General features: G+C 47.5%; 1 protein-coding gene across 1 annotated transcript in view; it reads right to left on the reverse strand.

The window, feature by feature from the left end:
• Positions 1–415: 415 nt before the first annotated feature.
• LOC118382566 (dynactin subunit 1-like) overlaps positions 416–21,398 on the reverse strand; it is a 266,523-nt gene continuing 245,540 nt past the window's right edge. The window contains 6 exon segments of the mRNA XM_052495983.1: positions 416–5,122; positions 8,206–8,295; positions 9,200–9,273; positions 9,480–9,666; positions 11,273–11,433; positions 18,955–19,121. Of these exon segments, the coding sequence (XP_052351943.1) occupies positions 4,985–5,122; positions 8,206–8,295; positions 9,200–9,273; positions 9,480–9,666; positions 11,273–11,433; positions 18,955–19,121 (817 nt within the window). The 3' untranslated portion in view covers positions 416–4,984.

A 21,398-nucleotide genomic window follows, 5' to 3' on the forward strand; every position in this document is an offset into this window, starting at 1 on the left:
ATATCTACTGTTTGTTTGTTATGTAATTATTTGTGATGATTTAGTTAGTTAGTAAATAAATAATTAAGCCAATTTGTATATTGCTGATTCATTATGGAAACTAGGGTTTGTGCAGATATCCAAGGTTTGCGAAGTTCAGTAATGAAATCTGATACGGTAACAATTAATAATCATTAATGGAAGACCTAATTGAGTTCTGTTCTGGAAATCATAATTCGAAACATTTTCCCGTGGTGCCCCGGCTTCCTAGTTAATTAATGTTTACATGATTCGTTTAATCACGTGCTAATTAAAGCTAGAGAATTGATTTAATAGTATACATTCTTCACGTTCAATGATAGTGCAGATACGACCGTGGATAGGCTTACTACAGACGCTGACGAACATCTACAGACAGACAGACAGACAGACAGCATGACATTCCTTCTCCTTCAGCTTATTTATTGTTCAGATGGTTACAGTGCAGTAATAGTGGTTAGAGCTGCTACATTACATTGGTGTAAACCTGGCGACTTTCCCCAAATTCCCAGGTTTTCCAGAAATCACGGTTTGAAGATTCCTGGATTTTTCTGCTTATCAGATAACATGAATCTCCCAATCGGGATTTCTGGAAAACCTGGGAATTTGGGGAAAGTTACCGTATATTTGCAACCCCTAAACAGCGGTAATAGTTACGGTGGAGACACAGGGCTCTGGAAAATTCCATCAGTCGCACACAAATAAAGGTTACAAGCATTTCGCTACACCCGCAAAAACATCTGCTAAATGTGTGTATGTAACCAATACAATTTGATTTGATTTGATTTGAAATACCTTTTGGGGCATTAGAGCACAATGATAGAGGCCAGAAACAGGGTTGTAGTAGATATATGCTAGCAACAGGCTGCACAGAGGTACATTATATGCTTGCAACAGGCTGCACAGAGGTACATTATATGCTAGCAACAGGCTGCACAGAGGTACATTATATGCTAGCAACAGGCTGCACAGAGGTACATTATATGCTATCAACAGGCTGCACAGAGGTACATTATATGCTAGCAACAGGCTGCACAGAGGTACATTATATGCTATCAACAGGCTGCACAGAGGTACATTATATGCTATCAACAGGCTGCACAGAGGTACATTATATGCTATCAACAGGCTGCACAGAGGTACATTATATGCTATCAACAGGCTGCACATAGGTACATTATATGCTATCAACAGGCTGCACAGAGGTACATTCTCTATAAATCACTAATGCATAAAATAATGAATACCATGTTAACATATTATCTCTCAAATGATAATGTAAGGAAAGCCAACAATGCCATAAAAATAATGCCAATATAACTTGAGGTTATAAAAAAAAAACTATAAAGCTTTTATGATACCACTATGACACTTCATAGCAGAGATGAGATAGCCTTTATGATACCAGTATGACACTTCATAGCAGAGATGAGATAGCCTTTATGATACCAGTATGACACTTCATAGCAGAGATGAGATAGCCTTTATGATACCAGTATGACACTTCATAGCAGAGATGAGATTGCCTTTATGATACCAGTATGACACTTCATAGCAGAGATGAGATGGCCTTTATGATACCAGTATGACACTTCATAGCAGAGATGAGATAGCCTTTATGATACCAGTATGACGCTTCATAGCAGAGATGAGATAGCCTTTATGATACCAGTATGACGCTTCATAGCAGAGATGAGATAGCCTTTATGATACCAGTATGACGCTTCATAGCAGAGATGAGATAGCCTTTATGATACCAGTATGACACTTCATAGCAGAGATGAGATAGCCTTTATGATACCAGTATGACGCTTCATAGCAGAGATGAGATAGCCTTTATGATACCAGTATGACGCTTCATAGCAGAGATGAGATAGCCTTTATGATACCAGTATGACACTTCATAGCAGAGATGAGATAGCCTTTATGATACCAGTATGACGCTTCATAGCAGAGATGAGATAGCCTTTATGATACCAGTATGACGCTTCATAGCAGAGATGAGATAGCCTTTATGATACCAGTATGACACTTCATAGCAGAGATGAGATAGCCTTTATGATACCAGTATGACACTTCATAGCAGAGATGAGATAGCCTTTATGATACCAGTATGACACTTCATAGCAGAGATGAGATAGCCTTTATGATACCAGTATGACACTTCATAGCAGAGATGAGATAGCCTTTATGATACCAGTATGACACTTCATAGCAGAGATGAGATAGCCTTTATGATACCAGTATGACGCTTCATAGCAGAGATGAGATAGCCTTTATGATACCAGTATGACACTTCATAGCAGAGATGAGATAGCCTTTATGATACCAGTATGACACTTCATAGCAGAGATGAGATAGCCTTTATGATACCAGTATGACACTTCATAGCAGAGATGAGATAGCCTTTATGATACCAGTATGACACTTCATAGCAGAGATGAGATAGCCTTTATGATACCAGTATGACACTTCATAGCAGAGATGAGATTGCCTTTATGATACCAGTATGACACTTCATAGCAGAGATGAGATAGCCTTTATGATACCAGTATGACGCTTCATAGCAGAGATGAGATAGCCTTTATGATACCAGTATGACGCTTCATAGCAGAGATGAGATAGCCTTTATGATACCAGTATGACACTTCATAGCAGAGATGAGATAGCCTTTATGATACCAGTATGACACTTCATAGCAGAGATGAGATAGCCTTTATGATACCAGTATGACACTTCATAGCAGAGATAAAAAACAAAGCCTCTATGGCCAATACGTATTTTTGCAGACAGTAACTGATGAAGGCTAAACCGGAGTCATTCTACACAGCAAGAGTCTCACCTGTAATACACATTACTATATTAGCTACTTAAAACAGATTACAACCAATCAGGTAACAGATGACTGTCACAATTTACTGGCATTTAATATGTGCAATAAATATGAAATAAATTAATCTACGACCGGTAAAAGTAAAACATGACATCAAATCGAAACATTTTATCCATGTTTCATAAAATCCCTTCAAATGAATTATTTTCTCACTGAAATGTAAATGAAACTGCAGTAAAAAATAATACCAACTTAATACACAGAAACCTGACAACTTTCCCTCCCTTTAGATCAAACTATGTTTGAATTGTTTATTTATTTTTATTCTGGGGGGGGGGGACTGCGGCGCTCAGTGAAGACCGAATACGGCCTTCTGGGAAAAGGAGTTTGACACCCCTGCTGTAGATAGTTAAGAGTAAAAGGAATTGTTGTATGTACAACGACACCGTCTACACAACGACACCGTCTACACAACGACACCGTCTACACAACGACACCGTCGTGAACTACGGGACAACGGACAGGAAATAACTCGGTCACGTTTACATTGATGTTGGACCTGGAAACTATAATGGGTCTGATTCAGACCTGAGGTAAATAGACTTAACATGGATATAAAACATGGACCTAAGTACACATATTGTTGACTTAAGTCCATGTTAAAGTAAACTTATGTCAAGTCTAAATAGGGCCTAATGTGCATTGACCATCTTAAATAAATGATGAAACAGTAAGATGGGTAGCAGGGAGCATCACCCTCAGCAGACAGTGTAGTAGTGTAGCAGGCAGCATCACCGTCAGCAGACAGTGTAGTAGTGTAGCAGGCAGCATCACCCTCAGCAGACAGTGTAGTAGTGTAGCAGGCAGCATCACCCTCAGCAGACAGTGTAGCAGGGAGCATCACCCTCAGCAGACAGTGTAGTAGTGTAGCAGGCAGCATCACCCTCAGCAGACAGTGTAGTAGTGTAGCAGGCAGCATCACCCTCAGCAGACAGTGGTTAGTAGTGTAGCAGGCAGCATCACCCTCAGCAGACAGTGTAGTAGTGTAGCAGGCAGCATCACCCTCAGCAGACAGTGTAGTAGTGTAGCAGGCAGCATCACCCTCAGCAGACAGTGTAGTAGTGTAGCAGGCAGCATCACCCTCAGCAGACAGTGTAGTAGTGTAGCAGGCAGCATCACCCTCAGCAGACAGTGTAGTAGTGTAGCAGGCAGCATCACCCTCAGCAGACAGTGTAGTAGTGTAGCAGGCAGCATCACCCTCAGCAGACAGTGTAGTAGTGTGTGTTTACGTAATATAATTTGGCAGACGCTTTAATCCTAAGTGTCTGACAGTCATGCGTGAATACATTTTTGTGTCTAGGTGGTCCTAGGAATCAAACCCACTATCCTGCCGTTACAGGCCCTATGCTCTACCAAATTATCTACAGAGGAAGTGAGTATGACCTACAGAGGAAGTGAGTATGATCTACAGAGGAAGTGAGTATGATCTACAGAGGAAGTGAGTATGATCTACAGAGGAAGTGAGTATGATCTACAGAGGAAGTGAGTATGATCTACAGAGGAAATGAGTATGATCTACAGAGGAAGTGAGCGTATGATCTACAGAGGAAGTGAGTATGATCTACAGAGGAAGTGAGCGTACGATCTACAGAGGAAGTGAGTATGATCTACAGAGGAAGTGAGTATGATCTACAGAGGAAGTGAGTATGATCTACAGAGGAAGTGAGTATGATCTACAGAGGAAGTGAGTATGATCTACAGAGGAAGTGAACGAGCGATCTAGAGGAAGTGAGCGTATTAATACTCTAACTGTACATATGAACGGGGCTTGACTTGACGCTGGTACTTATTTTAGGTGCTGCTACCGTTTATATCCAGGTGCCAGAACTTTGCAATAACGGCAGAATGGAACTCAGGCAATAGAGATAATTAAGGTTCTGGCGCTCAGTTCAGTGAGCTCACGGCCCAAGTCAAGCACCGTCTGCGTACGAACACAAACCCAATGCTTTGGCCTAAAAAAAACTCAGACAGACAGATGGGAAGGAGCAACAGGGCAGGTTGAAGGTGGAGCCTATGTCAGCAGGGCGGGTTGTGGGTGGAGCCTATGTCAGCAGGGTGGGTTGTGGGTGGAGCCTATGTCAGCAGGAGGCGGTGCACTCTTTGGAGCTGAGACTGTGATAGGACGAGACGGTGGACCTGCTCCTGACCACGGGAACACGGCATCATCACCTTCCCCACCAGCACCATGTCCCCCCTCTTCTCCTCCTGGACCTGCAGACAGACAGACACTAGTTACAGACCTGGCCCCTCCCCCACCATGTCCCCCCTCTTCTCCTCCTGGACCTGCAGACAGACAGACACTAGTTACAGACCTAGCCCCTCCCCTACCATGTCCCCCCTCTTCTCCTCCTGGACCTGCAGACAGACAGACACTAGTTACAGACCTAGCCCCTCCCCTACCATGTCCCCCCTCTTCTCCTCCTGGACCTGCAGACAGACAGACACTAGTTACAGACCTGGCCCCTCCCCTACCATGTCCCCCCTCTTCTCCTGTTTCTGTAGTGAGACAGCTTGATGTACCAGGACACCCCCTGGACAGGACACTAGTCTATCTCCTGTTTCTGTAGAGAGACAGCTTGATGTACCAGGACACCCCCTGGACAGGACACTAGTCTATCTCCTGTTTCTGTAGAGAGACAGCTTGATGTACCAGGACACCCCCTGGACAGGACACTAGTCTATCTCCTGTTTCTGTAGGGAGACAGCTTGATGGACAGGACACCCCCTGGACAGGACACTAGTCTATCTCCTGTTTCTGTAGTGAGACAGCTTGATGTACAGGACACCCCCTGGACAGGACACTAGTCTGTCTCCTGTTTCTGTAGTGAGACAGCTTGATGTACAGGACACCCCCTGGACAGGACACTAGTCTGTCTCCTGTTTCTGTAGTGATACAGCTTGATGGACAGGACACCCCCTGGACAGGACACTAGTCTATCTCCTGTTTCTGTAGTGAGACAGCTTGATGTACAGGACACCCCCTGGACAGGACACTAGTCTGTCTCCTGTTTCTGTAGTGAGACAGCTTGATGTACAGGACACCCCCTGGACAGGACACTAGTCTATCTCCTCCTTTTCTATAGCCGTGTTGGCTTTTCTACAGCCGTGTTGGTGACCACTCTCCTAATTGACCAGCCCACCGGTTGGTGACCACTGTCCTAATTGACCAGCCCACTGGTTGGTGACCACTCTCCTAATTGACCAGCCCACCGGTTGGTGACCAGTGTCCTACATAATGTACTACCTGGCCTATGGGGCCATCATATCTGGGTCCATTGGACGACCAGGAGGAGTTGGCAAGACGGTATGGCTGTTGACGGCTCAAACAGATCTGCTCGTAGTCAGGAGTGTGTGGCTGGTTGACCCTGGAGTGTGTGGCTGGTTGACCCTGGAGTGTGTGTGGCTGGTTGACCCTGGAGTGTGTGGCTGGTTGACCCTGGAGTGTGTGGCTGGGTGACCCTGGAGTGTGTGGCTGGGTGACCCTGGAGTGTGTGTGGCTGGTTGACCCTGGAGTGTGTGTGGCTGGTTGACCCTGGAGTGTGTGGCTGGGTGACCCTGGAGTGTGTGTGGCTGGGTGACCCTGGAGTGTGTGGCTGGGTGACCCTGGAGTGTGTGTGGCTGGTTGACCCTGGAGTGTGTGTGGCTGGTTGACCCTGGAGTGTGTGTTGCTGGGTGACCCTGGAGTGTGTGGCTGGTTGACCCTGGAGTGTGTGGCTGGGTGACCCTGGAGTGTGTGGCTGGGTGACCCTGGAGTGTGTGGCTGGGTGACCCTGGAGTGTGTGGCTGGGTGACCCTGGAGTGTGTGGCTGGGTGACCCTGGAGTGTGTGGCTGGTTGACCCTGGAGTGTGTGGCTGGTTGACCCTGGAGTGTGTGTGGCTGGTTGACCCTGGAGTGTGTGTGGCTGGTTGACCCTGGAGTGTGTGTGGCTGGGTGACCCTGGAGTGTGTGGGTGGTGGACCCTGGTGTGTGTGTGTGGGTGACCCGGTGGTGTGTGTGGGGGGTTGACCCTGGAGTGTGTGTGGCTGGGTGACCCTGGAGTGTGTGGCTGGGTGACCCTGGAGTGTGTGGCTGGGTGACCCTGGAGTGTGTGGCTGGTTGACCCTGGAGTGTGTGGCTGGGTGACCCTGGAGTGTGTGGCTGGGTGACCCTGGAGTGTGTGTGGCTGGTTGACCCTGGAGTGTGTGTGTGGCTGGTTGACCCTGGAGTGTGTGGCTGGGTGACCCTGGAGTGTGTGTGGCTGGGTGACCCTGGAGTGTGTGGCTGGGTGACCCTGGAGTGTGTGGCTGGGTGACCCTGGAGTGTGTGTGGCTGGTTGACCCTGGAGTGTGTGTGGCTGGTTGACCCTGGAGTGTGTGTTGCTGGGTGACCCTGGAGTGTGTGGCTGGTTGACCCTGGAGTGTGTGGCTGGGTGACCCTGGAGTGTGTGGCTGGGTGACCCTGGCTGGTGTGTGTGGCTGGTTGACCCTGGAGTGTGTGTGGCTGGTTGACCCTGGAGTGTGTGGCTGGGTGACCCTGGAGTGTGTGGCTGGGTGACCCTGGAGTGTGTGGCTGGTTGACCCTGGAGTGTGTGGCTGGGTGACCCTGGAGTGTGTGGCTGGGTGACCCTGGAGTGTGTGTGGCTGGTTGACCCTGGAGTGTGTGTGGCTGGTTGACCCTGGAGTGTGTGGCTGGGTGACCCTGGAGTGTGTGTGGCTGGGTGACCCTGGAGTGTGTGGCTGGGTGACCCTGGAGTGTGTGTGGCTGGTTGACCCTGGAGTGTGTGTGGCTGGTTGACCCTGGAGTGTGTGTTGCTGGGTGACCCTGGAGTGTGTGGCTGGTTGACCCTGGAGTGTGTGGCTGGGTGACCCTGGTGTGTGTGGCTGGGTGACCCTGGAGTGTGTGGCTGGGTGACCCTGGAGTGTGTGGCTGGGTGACCCTGGAGTGTGTGGCTGGTTGACCCTGGAGTGTGTGGCTGGTTGACCCTGGAGTGTGTGTGGCTGGTTGACCCTGGAGTGTGTGTGGCTGGTTGACCCTGGAGTGTGTGTGGCTGGGTGACCCTGGAGTGTGTGGCTGGTTGACCCTGGAGTGTGTGTGGCTGGTTGACCCTGGAGTGTGTGGCTGGTTGACCCTGGAGTGTGTGGCTGGGTGACCCTGGAGTGTGTGTGGCTGGGTGACCCTGGAGTGTGTGTGGCTGGTTGACCCTGGAGTGTGTGGCTGGGTGACCCTGGAGTGTGTGGCTGGGTGACCCTGGAGTGTGTGGCTGGGTGACCCTGGAGTGTGTGTGGCTGGGTGACCTTGGGTGGTGTGTGGTTACCTTGACGAAGGAGGAGCAGGGGAACGTGGCAAAGTCAGACAAGGCTCGAGCTCCAGGTCTCTGGGTCACCACATGTTCTGATACCTCATCCTGTGAGAGAGAGAGGGAGGAGAGAGAGAAGAGATAGACAGAGAGGAGAGAGGAGAGAGAGAGAGGAGAGAGACAGGAGAGAGAGAGAGAGGGGGAGAGAGAGAGAGAGAGAGAGAGAGAGAGAGAGAGAGAGAGAGAGAGAGAGAGAGAGAGAGAGAGAGAGAGAGAGAGAGAGAGAGAGAGAGAGAGAGGAGAGAGAGAAGAGAGACAGAGAGAGGAGAGAGAGAGAGAGACGAGAGAGAGAGAGAGAGAGACAGAGAGAGAGGAGAGAGAGAGAGACAGAGAGAGAGGAGAGGTGAGAGAGAGAGAGAGAGAGAGAGAGAGAGAGAGAGAGAGAGAGAGAGAGAGAGAGAGAGAGAGAGAGAGATGAGAGACAGCGAGAGAGGAGAGAGAGAGAGATGAGAGAGAGAGACACAGAGAGAGGAGAGAGAGAGACACAGAGAGGAGAGAGAGAGAGAGACAGAGAGAGGAGAGAGAGAGACACAGAGAGAGGAGAGAGAGACAGAGAGAGGAGAGAGGGGAGAGAGAGATAACAATAGGGGAGATGTTATAGAGATGAGGAGAGAGGAGGAGAGAGAAGGAGAGAGAAGGAGAAAAGTTATTTAGCTTCCTGCAGTCACACATTTGCCTGCCCTCCTCCCCTCCTCCCTCCTCCCCTCCTCCCTCCTCCCTCCTCCCTACCACTACCTGTCCAAGGCAGCATGCATTCTGGGATACCTTTTTGTATTGTCGGGATTCAATTCGATCGCGCCTGTCCACAATGCACCATTTAAAGGTTACTTTCAAAGGAGGCGACATCTGCAGTATTAATTTTGTGAACGTGGGAACATTGTCTTGAAAAAAAGGTGAATTGTGAACAAACTAGGATAGGATTGAAGACCCCCCAGCCTCGGTGTTTGTTTACCTTCAGTCTGTCCAGAGTGTTGCTAAGGGACTGGAGTCTGGCTGTGTGTTCCAGCAGCTGGGCACTAGGAGTTACTGCTCAACGACACACATAAAACAAAACTTCAATCTGCTATAGTTACAGCAACAACAAAAAACGTTTCTTTTTTGAGTATGAATATGCTTTCGTGACAGTTTTTTTTTTGGGGGGGGGGGCCTTAATGTAAACAATTACGTCATTGAGAATGACTCTTCTACGGGTACAACAGAGAACAAGAAGGGGGGGGGCAGGGCCATCATACCTGGGGATTTGCCAGTGATGTCCACCACTTTGACGTTGGCACTCATCTGCAGTAACGTGTCCAGTAATTGGTCAGTCTTACGATAGAGGGCGCTAGAGAGCACCTCTGGGTGAGAGCCGTCTCTAGTGGGGAGCTTGGAGACATGGAGAGGTGGTAGGGAGGACAGCTGGGCTCGCATCTTCTCAGCCTGGAGGAGGAGAGGAGGAGGAGGGAGGAAGGAAGGAGGAGGAGAGGAGGGGGTGGGGGAAAGTGGGAGGGGGAAGGAGAATGGAGATGAGGGTGGGAGAGGGAAGGAGAGAGTCGGGGGGAGAAGGCGAGTGGGAGGGTGACGGAGAATTGGGAGGAGAATGGAGAGGAGGGTGGCAGGGGGAAGGAGAGAGTGGGGGGATAAGGAGAATGAAGAGGAGGGGGAAGGAGAGAGGGAGGGGGAAGGAGAGAGTGGGAGGGGGAAGGAGAGAGTGGGAGGGGGAAGGAGAGAGTGGGAGGGGGAAGGAGAGAGTGGGAGGGGGAAGGAGAGAGTGGGAGGGGGAAGGAGAGAGTGGGAGGGGGAAGGAGAGAGTGGGAGGGGGAAGGAGAGAGTAGGAGGGGAAAGGAGAGAGTAGGAGGGGGAAGGAGAGAGTAGGAGAGGTGGGGGAGGGGGGAGAGAATTAGTCCCGCAGAATTATACCTACGGAGGAGCAGCTTCTATACAGGAACTTTGAATGTCTTTGAACCTCCGAGAGTTGGTTTAACGTTGGACCAGAGAAGCTCGTTAAGAAGCTTGTGTGTGCAGAGTGTCACCAGAATTAAAACAATATTTTACCTTTTTGTAGTTAATAAATCCAACGTGTTAACTCGTGTGTCCCTAACTAGCGTTGAAAAAGTCAATCCCTTCTTCTCTAATTAAATCCCTCCTTGTCTTCTGAATCACGCTTGTAACATTTGTAGGCTACAGTAACCTTCAGAGAAGGAGGGGTAGGTAGACTACACAAACTGGCAAATATTTCCAGCTGGCAGACAGACACTGGCATAAGTTTCTGATTGACAGAAGCAGGCACTTTCTTACATTTTTTTTTGTGGGATGGGGAAAAAATCCTGGAACGTAAAATAAATATTATTAACCAGTTCCCATGCTTTTAAAATAACAGTTCTGTTCCGGGACAGTATAGATCACTTTCGTTCCCAGTTCTGATTCTGTTCCTTGAAACATTTGGTTATTTTTCAGTTTTCGGTTCTGTTCCCTGAACCGGAACCGACTGGCACTCAGGCTAACATTCAATGAGTGACAAGGCATTGACATGACAGCACCAAACAGACTGGCACTCAGGCACTGCAGGTGGCGGAAAATCTTTACGTTTTTTTCAAACACAAAAGAAGACTACTTTAAAATGGAGATAGCCCTCGATGGCGCTGTCAAAGATACAAAGATGAGTCCTCTATCTACCTCTATGGTCTATCTCTCTCTATCTACCTCTATGGTCTATCTACCTCTATGGTCTATCTACCTCTATGGTCTATCTACCTCTATGGTCTATCTACCTCTATGGTCTATCTACCTCTATGGTCTATCTACCTCTATTGTCTATCTACCTCTATGGTCTATCTACCTCTATGGTCTATCTACCTCTATCTACCTCTATGGTCTATCTACCTCTATCTACCTCTATGGTCTATCTACCTCTATGGTCTATCTACCTCTATGGTCTATCTACCTCTATGGTCTATCTACCTCTATGGTCTATCTACCTCTATGGTCTATCTACCTCTATGGTATATCTACCTCTATGGTATATCTACCTCTATGGTCTATCTACCTTGAGTCTGTTGTTCTCATTCTTCAGGTGTTTGATGCTGTGTCTCTGAGCCTCAATCTGCTGCGTCAGGAGAGGAGAGTCTATCACCGGGACCCCCGACCCAGGACCCATACCCGGACCCATACCGGGACCCATACCGGGACCCATACTGGCCATAGTCGCTGTAGAGAGACACAGAGGCACAGACACTTAGTACGGGCCAATACACACACACAACACTATTAACACAGGCCAATACACACACACACACCACTATTAACACAGGCCAATACACACACACACCACTATTAATGCAGGCCAATACACACACACACACTATTAACACAGGCCAATACACACACACACACCACTATTAATGCAGGCCAATACACACACACACACACCACTATTAACACAGGCCAATACACACACACACACCACTATTAACACAGGCCAATACACACACACACACACAACACACACACACCACTATTAACGCAGGCCAATACACACACACACACACCACTATTAACACAGGCCAATACACACACACACACCACTATTAACACAGGCCAATACACACACACACACCACTATTAACACAGGCCAATACACACACACCACTATTAACGCAGGCCAATACACACACACCACTATTAACACAGGCCAATACACACACACCACTATTAACACAGGCCAATACACACACACCACTATTAACGCAGGCCAATACACACACACCACTATTAACGCAGGCCAATACACACACACACCACTATTAACGCAGGCCAATACACACACACCACTATTAACACAGGCCAATACACACCACTATTAACGCAGGCCAATACACACCACTATTAATGCAGGCCAATACACACCACTATTAACGCAGGCCAATACACACACACCACTATTAACGCAGGCCAATACACACACACCACTATTAACGCAGGCCAATACACACCACTATTAACGCAGGCCAATACACACCACTATTAACACAGGCCAATACACACACACCACTATTAACACAGGCCAATACACACACACCACTATTAACACAGGCCAATACACACCACTATTAACACAGGCCAATACACACCACTATTAACACAGGCCAATACACACCACTATTAACACAGGCCAATACACACCACTATTAACACAGGCCAATACACACCACTATTAACGCAGGCCAATACACACCACTATTAACACAGGCCAATACACACCACTATTAACACAGGCCAATACACACCACTATTAACACAGGCCAATACACACCACTATTAACACAGGCCAATACACACAAGCAACACACCGTCGGAGTAGCAGAAACATGCAAATACCTTTCTGTTCTTCTGTAGATTAGAAGGGAAGAGAGAGAAGAGGATTGGAAAGAGAGAGGAGGTGAGAGGGGAAGAGGAGGGGGAAGAGGGAGAGAGAGAAGAGGATTGGAAAGAGAGAGGAGGTGAGAGGGGAAGAAGAGGAGAAGAGGATTGGAAAGAGAGAGGAGGCGAGAGGGGAAGAAGAGAAGGGGGAAGAGGGAGAGAGGGAAGAGAGAGGAGAGGATTGGAAAGAGAGAGGCGAGAGGAGAAGAAGAGGAGGGGGAAGAGGGAGAGAGAGAAGAGGGGAAGAGAGAGGAGGTGAGAGGGGAAAAAGAGGGAGAGAGAGGAGAGGATTGGAAAGAGAGAGGAGGCGAGAGGGGAAAGAGGGAGAGAGAGAAGAGGATTGGAAAGAGAGAGGAGGTGAGAGGGGAAGAAGAGAGAGGCGAGAGTGTTAGTCTATAACAGTATCAGTCTATAACAGTGTTAGTCTATAACAGTATCAGTCTATAACAGTGTTAGTCTATAACAGATCTGAGTGTGATTAACAGTGTCAGTCTATAACAGTGTCAGTCTATAACAGTGTCAGTCTATAACAGTGTCAGTCTATAACAGATCTGAGTGTGATTAACAGTGTCAGTCTATAACAGTGTCAGTCTATAACAGTGTTAGTCTATAACAGTGTCAGTCTATAACAGTGTCAGTCTATAACAGTGTTAGTCTATAACAGTGTCAGTCTATAACAGATCTGAGTGTGATTAACAGTGTCAGTCTATAACAGTGTCAGTCTATAACAGTGTCAGTCTATAACAGTGTCAGTCTATAACAGATCTGAGTCTATAACAGTGTCAGTCTATAACAGTGTCAGTCTATAACAGATCTGAGTGTGATTAACAGTGTCAGTCTATAACAGTGTCAGTCTATAACAGTGTCAGTCTATAACAGTGTCAGTCTATAACAGTGTCAGTCTATAACAGTGTTAGTCTATAACAGTGTCAGTCTATAACAGATCTGAGTGTGATTAACAGTGTCAGTCTATAACAGTGTCAGTCTATAACAGTGTCAGTCTATAACAGTGTTAGTCTATAACAGTGTCAGTCTATAACAGTGTCAGTCTATAACAGTGTCAGTCTATAACAGTGTCAGTCTATAACAGTGTTAGTCTATAACAGTGTCAGTCTATAACAGTGTCAGTCTATAACAGTGTCAGTCTATAACAGTGTCAGTCTATAACAGTGTCAGTCTATAACAGTGTTAGTCTATAACAGTGTTAGTCTATAACAGTGTCAGTCTATAACAGTGTCAGTCTATAACAGTGTCAGTCTATAACAGTGTCAGTCTATAACAGTGTCAGTTTATAACAGTGTTTGTCTATAACGGTGTTAGTCTATAACAGTGTTAGTCTATAACAGATCTGAGTGTGATTAACAGTGTCAGGCTATAACAGTGTCAGTCTATAACAGTGTCAGTCTGTAACAGTGTTAGTCTATAACAGTGTCAGTCTATAACAGTGTCAGTCTATAACAGTGTCAGTCTATAACAGATCTGAATGTGAATAACAGTGTGAGTCTATAACAGTGTCAGTCTATAACAGTGTCAGTCTATAACAGTGTTAGTCTATAACAGTGTCAGTCTATAACAGTGTTAGTCTATAACAGTGTCAGTCTATAACAGTGTCAGTCTATAACAGTGTTAGTCTATAACAGTGTCAGTCTATAACAGTGTCAGTCTATAACAGTGTCAGTCTATAACAGTGTCAGTCTATAACAGTGTTAGTCTATAACAGTGTCAGTCTATAACAGTGTTAGTCTATAACAGTGTCAGTCTATAACAGTGTCAGTCTATAACAGTGTCAGTCTATAACAGTGTTAGTCTATAACAGTGTCAGTCTATAACAGTGTCAGTCTATAACAGTGTCAGTCTATAACAGATCTGAGTGTGATTAACAGTGTCAGTCTATAACAGTGTCAGTCTATAACAGTGTCAGTCTATAACAGTGTCAGTCTATAACAGTGTCAGTCTATAACAGATCTGAGTGTGATTAACAGTGTCAGTCTATAACAGTGTCAGTCTATAACAGTGTCAGTCTATAACAGTGTCAGTCTATAACAGTGTCAGTCTATAACAGTGTCAGTCTATAACAGTGTCAGTCTATAACAGTGTCAGTCTATAACAGTGTCAGTCTATAACAGTGTTAGTCTATAACAGTGTCAGTCTATAACAGTGTCAGTCTATAACAGTGTCAGTCTATAACAGTGTCAGTCTATAACAGTGTCAGTCTATAACAGTGTTAGTCTATAACAGTGTCAGTCTATAACAGTGTTAGTCTATAACAGATCTAACTTTTAACTCAAAGTCTAAATTAGAGAATAGTGCTGAATGATTAGTGCTTTTTGAGGTCGGTTTGATTGTTTTCAATTTCAGATTTGATTATTATTATTTTTTTAAATTCAGTTAAAAACAAATTATTAATTTCAACGACGGCTTAGGAACAGTGGGTTAACAGCCTCGTTCAGAATGACAGGTTTTTACCTTGTCAGCTCAGGTTAATGACCCTACACTCTAACCACTAGGCTACCTGCCGCTCTACACTCTAACCACTAGGCTACCTACCTCCTCTACACTCTAACCACTAGGCTACCTGCCGCTCTACACTCTAACCACTAGGCTACCTGCCGCTCTACACTCTAACCACTAGGCTACCTACCTCCTCTACACTCTAACCACTAGGCTACCTGCCTCCTCTACACTCTAACCACTAGGCTACCTGCCTCCTCTACACTCTAACCACTAGGCTACCTACCTCCTCTACACTCTAACCACTAGGCTACCTGCCGCTCTACACTCTAACCACTAGGCTACCTGCCTCATCTACACTCTAACCACTAGGCTACCTGCCTCCTCTACACTCTAACCACTAGACTACCTACCTCCTCTACACTCTAACCACTAGGCTACCTGCCTCCTCTACACTCTAACCACTAGGCTACCTGCCTCCTCTACACTCTAACCACTAGGCTACCTGCCTCCTCTACACTCTAACCACTAGGCTACCTGCCTCCTCTACACTCTAACCACTAGGCTACCTGCCTCCTCTACACTCTAACCACTAGGCTACCTACCTCCTCTACACTCTAACCACTAGGCTACCTGCCTCCTCTACACTCTAACCACTAGACTACCTGCCTCCTCTACACTCTAACCACTAGGCTACCTGCCTCCTCTACACTCTAACCACTAGGCTACCTGCCTCCTCTACACTCTAACCACTAGGCTACCTGCCTCCTCTACACTCTAACCACTAGGCTACCTGCCTCCTCTACACTCTAACCACTAGGCTACCTGCCTCCTCTACACTCTAACCACTAGACTACCTGCCTCCCCTACACTCTAACCACTAGGCTACCTGCCTCCTCTACACTCTAACCACTAGGCTACCTGCCTCCTCTACACTCTAACCACTAGGCTACCTACCTCCTCTACACTCTAACCACTAGACTACCTGCCTCCTCTACACTCTAACCACTAGGCTACCTGCCTCCTCTACACTCTAACCACTAGACTACCTGCCTCCTCTACACTCTAACCACTAGGCTACCTGCCTCCTCTACACTCTAACCACTAGGCTACCTGCCTCCTCTACACTCTAACCACTAGGCTACCTGCCTCCTCTACACTCTAACCACTAGACTACCTGCCTCCTCTACACTCTAACCACTAGGCTACCTGCCTCCTCTACACTCTAACCACTAGACTACCTGCCTCCTCTACACTCTAACCACTAGACTACCTACCTCCTCTACACTCTAACCACTAGGCTACCTGCCTCCCTACACTCTAACCACTAGGCTACCTGCCTCCTCTACACTCTAACCACTAGGCTACCTGCCTCCTCTACACTCTAACCACTAGGCTACCTGCCTCCTCTACACTCTAACCACTAGGCTACCTGCCTCCTCTACACTCTAACCACTAGGCTACCTGCCACCTCTACACTCTAACCACTAGGCTACCTGCCTCCTCTACACTCTAACCACTAGGCTACCTGCCTCCTCTACACTCTAACCACTAGACTACCTGCCTAACCACTAGGCTACCTGCCACTCACTCTAACCACTAGACTACCTACCTCCTCTACACTCTAACCACTAGGCTACCTGCCTCCTCTACACTCTAACCACTAGGCTACCTGCCACCTCTACACTCTAACCACTAGGCTACCTGCCTCCTCTACACTCTAACCACTAGGCTACCTGCCTCCTCTACACTCTAACCACTAGGCTACCTGCCTCCTCTACACTCTAACCACTAGACTACCTACCTCCTCTACACTCTAACCACTAGGCTACCTGCCTCCTCTACACTCTAACCACTAGGCTACCCTGCCTCCTCTACACTCTAACCACTAGGCTACCTGCCTCCTCTACACTCTAACCACTAGACTACCTGCCTCCTCTACACTCTAACCACTAGACTACCTACCTCCTCTACACTCTAACCACTAGGCTACCTGCCTCCTCTACACTCTAACCACTAGGCTACCTGCCACCTCTACACTCTAACCACTAGGCTACCTGCCTCCTCTACACTCTAACCACTAGGCTACCTGCCTCCTCTACACTCTAACCACTAGACTACCTGCCTCCTCTACACTCTAACCACTAGGCTACCCTGCCTCCTCTACACTCTAACCACTAGGCTACCTGCGTCCTCTACACTCTAACCACTAGGCTACCTGCCTCCTCTACACTCTAACCACTCTAACCACTCCTTCTGTAGCTCAGTCGGTAGAGCATGGCGCTTGTAACGCCAGGGTAGTGGGTTCGATCCCCGGGACCACCCATACGTAGAATGTATGCACACATGACTGTAAGTCGCTTTGGATAAAAGCATCTGCTAAATGGCATATATTATTATTATATTATAGGCTACCTGCCACCTCTACACTCTAACCACTAGGCTACCTGCCTCCTCTACACTCTAACCACTAGGCTACCTGCCTCCTCTACACTCTAACCACTAGACTACCTGCCTCCTCTACACTCTAACCACTAGGCTACCCTGCCTCCTCTACACTCTAACCACTAGGCTACCTGCGTCCTCTACACTCTACACTACAACCACTAGTGACCTGACCATTACTGACCATCACTAATCATTTATTCACATCACTTTAATAAACTATTTCAGTCGTTGTGTATATTGTATATTATATCTGATTTATCTCTAGAGAAACTACAACTCCCTACGACATCACACAGTTCAGTCTGGGTCTGATTTATCTCTAGAGAAACTACAACTCCCTACGACATCACACAGTTCAGTCTGGATCTGATTTATCTCTAGAGAAACTACAACTCCCTACGACATCACACAGTTCAGTCTGGGTCTGATTTATCTCTAGAGAAACTACAACTCCCTACTACATCACACAGTTCAGTCTGGGTCTGATTTATCTCTAGAGAAACTACAACTCCCTACGACATCACACAGTTCAGTCTGGATCTGATTTATCTCTAGAGAAACTACAACTCCCTACGACATCACACAGTTCAGTCTGGATCTGATTTATCTCTAGAGAAACTACAACTCCCTACTACATCACACAGTTCAGTCTGGGTCTGATTTATCTCTAGAGAAACTACAACTCCCTACGACATCACACAGTTCAGTCTGGGTCTGATTTATCTCTAGAGAAACTACAACTCCCTTCGACATCACACAGTTCAGTCTGGATCTGATTTATCTCTAGAGAAACTACGACATCACACAGTTCAGTCTGGATCTGATTTATCTCTAGAGAAACTACAACTCCCTTCGACATCACACAGTTCAGTCTGGATCTGATTTATCTCTAGAGAAACTACAACTCCCTACGACATCACACAGTTCAGACTGGATCTGATTTATCTCTAGAGAAACTACAACTCCCTACGACATCACACAGTTCAGTCTGGATCTGATTTATCTCTAGAGAAACTACAACTCCCTACGACATCACACAGTTCAGTCTGGATCTGATTTATCTCTAGAGAAACTACAACTCCCTACGACATCACACAGTTCAGTCTGGATCTGATTTATCTCTAGAGAAACTACAACTCCCTACGACATCACACAGTTCAGTCTGGATCTGATTTATCTCTAGAGAAACTACAACTCCCTACGACATCACACAGTTCAGTCTGGAACAAAACACTCTTGCAAAGCCGTTACGCGTATTAATTTAAGTCTGAATCCCAACTACTGAGAAGTTCGAAGGAAAGGTTTACAATTCCTACGTCTGAATAGTCCCCTAACAGATGGGAGTAGGAATAACAGTGCAGGTTTTAAATGGTGTCAAGGTTATATTCGGGAAGACGATGCCCCACTAACCTCCTGTCATCCCCGTGACAATGGAGGCGATTCCCGACGCTGGCGCTCCTCTCAGCCCGTCCATGGTCATCTTTGATTGGCTGTTCAGACGCTGCTTCAGATCCGCCTTCTCCGACTCCAATTGGTCGATATCAGCCTGCAGCGCATCCATGGTCTCCTCAAACTCCCTACAGAGGAAATAGACATCTGTTGTAAAAACTGATTCTAGATCAGCCTGATTGACAATGACCCCTCTATAGTAAGGATGAATTGGTGATAACCAGGGTTGGGATCAATCCCATTTCAATTCAGCCAATTCAGAAAAATAAACTGGAGCAATATTGGATATGACAATACTATCCTACATATTCTCTCTATACCAGGGTTCTCCAACCCTGTTCCTGGAGAGATACTCTCCTGTAGGGTTCTCCAATCCTGTTCCTGGAGACATACCCTCCTGTAGGGTTCTCCAACCCTGTTCCTGGAGACATACCCTCCTGTAGGGTTCTCCAACCCTGTTCCTGGAGAGATATCCTCCTGTAGGGTTCTCCAACCCTGTTCCTGGAGAGATATCCTCCTGTAGGTTTTAACTCCAACCCTGTTCCTGGAGAGATATCCTCCGGTAGGTTTTAACTCCAACCCTGTTCCTGGAGAGATATCCTCCTGTAGGTTTAAACTCAAACCCTGTTCCTGGAGAGATATCCTCCTGTAGGGTTTAACTCCAACCCTGTTCCTGGAGAGATATCCTCCTGTAGGTTTAAACTCAAACCCTGTTCCTGGAGAGATATCCTCCTGTAGGGTTTAACTCCAACCCTGTTCCTGGAGAGATATCCTCCTGTAGGTTTAAACTCAAACCCTGTTCCTGGAGAGACACCCTCCTGTAGGTTTTAACTCCAACCCTGTTCCTGGAGAGAGACCCTCCTGTAGGTTTTGAAAAAAGATGCTAGCTAGAACCTAAAATAGTTTTTGGCAGTCCCCCGTAGGAGAACCCAAAAGAGTCCATAGGTTCTCCTACGGCCGAAGAACCGTTTTGGAACCCTTTGTTCGAAGATTTTATGTAGCAGACATGAGGTTTCTCCTGGTCACGTGATGAGGTAGCACCGACCTGCGAAGGTATACGGTAGCTCCTGGTCACGTGATGAGATAGCCCCCGCCTGCGATGGTATACATGTATAGGGCCATGGTCACGTGATGAGGTAGCACCGACCTGCGATTTCAAAAACAGTGTCGTTCCTTTGCCCAATAGGGAAAGAAACTGATTTTAAAGTCGCAGGCGGGGGCTACCTCATCATGTGACCAGGAACTACTGTATACCATCGCAGGCGGGGGCGACCTCATCACATGACCAGGAACTACTGTATACCTTCGCAGGTCGGGGGCTACCTCATCACGTGACCAGGAACTACTGTATACCATCGCAGGTCGGGGGCGACCTCATCACGTGACCAGGAACTACTGTATACCTTCGCAGGTCGGGGGCTACCTCATCACGTGACCAGGAACTACTGGCAGGCGGGGGCTACCTCATCACGTGACCATGAACTACACGTATACCATCGCAGGCGGGGGCGACCTCATCACGTGACCATGGCCCTATACACGTATACCATCGCAGGCGGGGGCTACCTCATCACGTGACCATGGCCCTATACACGTATACCATCGCAGGCGGGGGCTACCTCATCACGTGACCACCTATGGCAGGTCGGTGCTACCTACACCATGGCCCTATACCATCGCAGGTCGGGGCTACCTCATCACGTGACCATGGCCCTATACACGTATACCATCGCAGGTCGGTGCTACCTCATCACGTGACCATGGCCCTATACACGTATACCATCGCAGGTCGGGGCTACCTCATCACGTGACCATGGCTACTGTATACCACCTCATCACGTGACCAGGAACTACTGTATACCATCGCAGGCGGGGGCTACCTCATCACGTGACCAGGACTGTATACCATCGCAGGCGGGGCTACCTCATCACGTGACCAGGAACTACTGTATACCATCGCAGGCGGGGCTACCTCATCCGTGACCATGGAACTACTGTATACCATCGCAGGCGGGGGCTACCTCATCACGTGACCAGGAACTACTGTACGTGACCATGGAACAGTATACCATCGCAGGCGGGGCTACCTCATCACGTGACCAGGAACTACTGTATACCATCGCAGGCGGGGCGACCTCATCACGTGACCAGGAACTACTGTATACCATCGCAGGCGGGGCTACCTCATCACGTGACCAGGAACTACTGTATACCATCGCAGGCGGGGGACCTCATCACGTGACCAGGAACTACTGTATACCATCGCAGGCGGGGGCGACCTCATCACGTGACCAGGCCCTACGTATACCATCGCAACTACTCACGTATACCATCGCAGGCGGGGGCGACCTCATCACGTGACCAGGCCCTACTGTATACCATCGCAGGCGGGGGCTCATCACGTG

The sequence above is a fragment of the Oncorhynchus keta genome, chromosome 35 (genome assembly GCF_023373465.1).
Source record: "Oncorhynchus keta strain PuntledgeMale-10-30-2019 chromosome 35, Oket_V2, whole genome shotgun sequence".
In the NCBI taxonomy this organism is placed as follows: domain Eukaryota; kingdom Metazoa; phylum Chordata; class Actinopteri; order Salmoniformes; family Salmonidae; genus Oncorhynchus; species Oncorhynchus keta.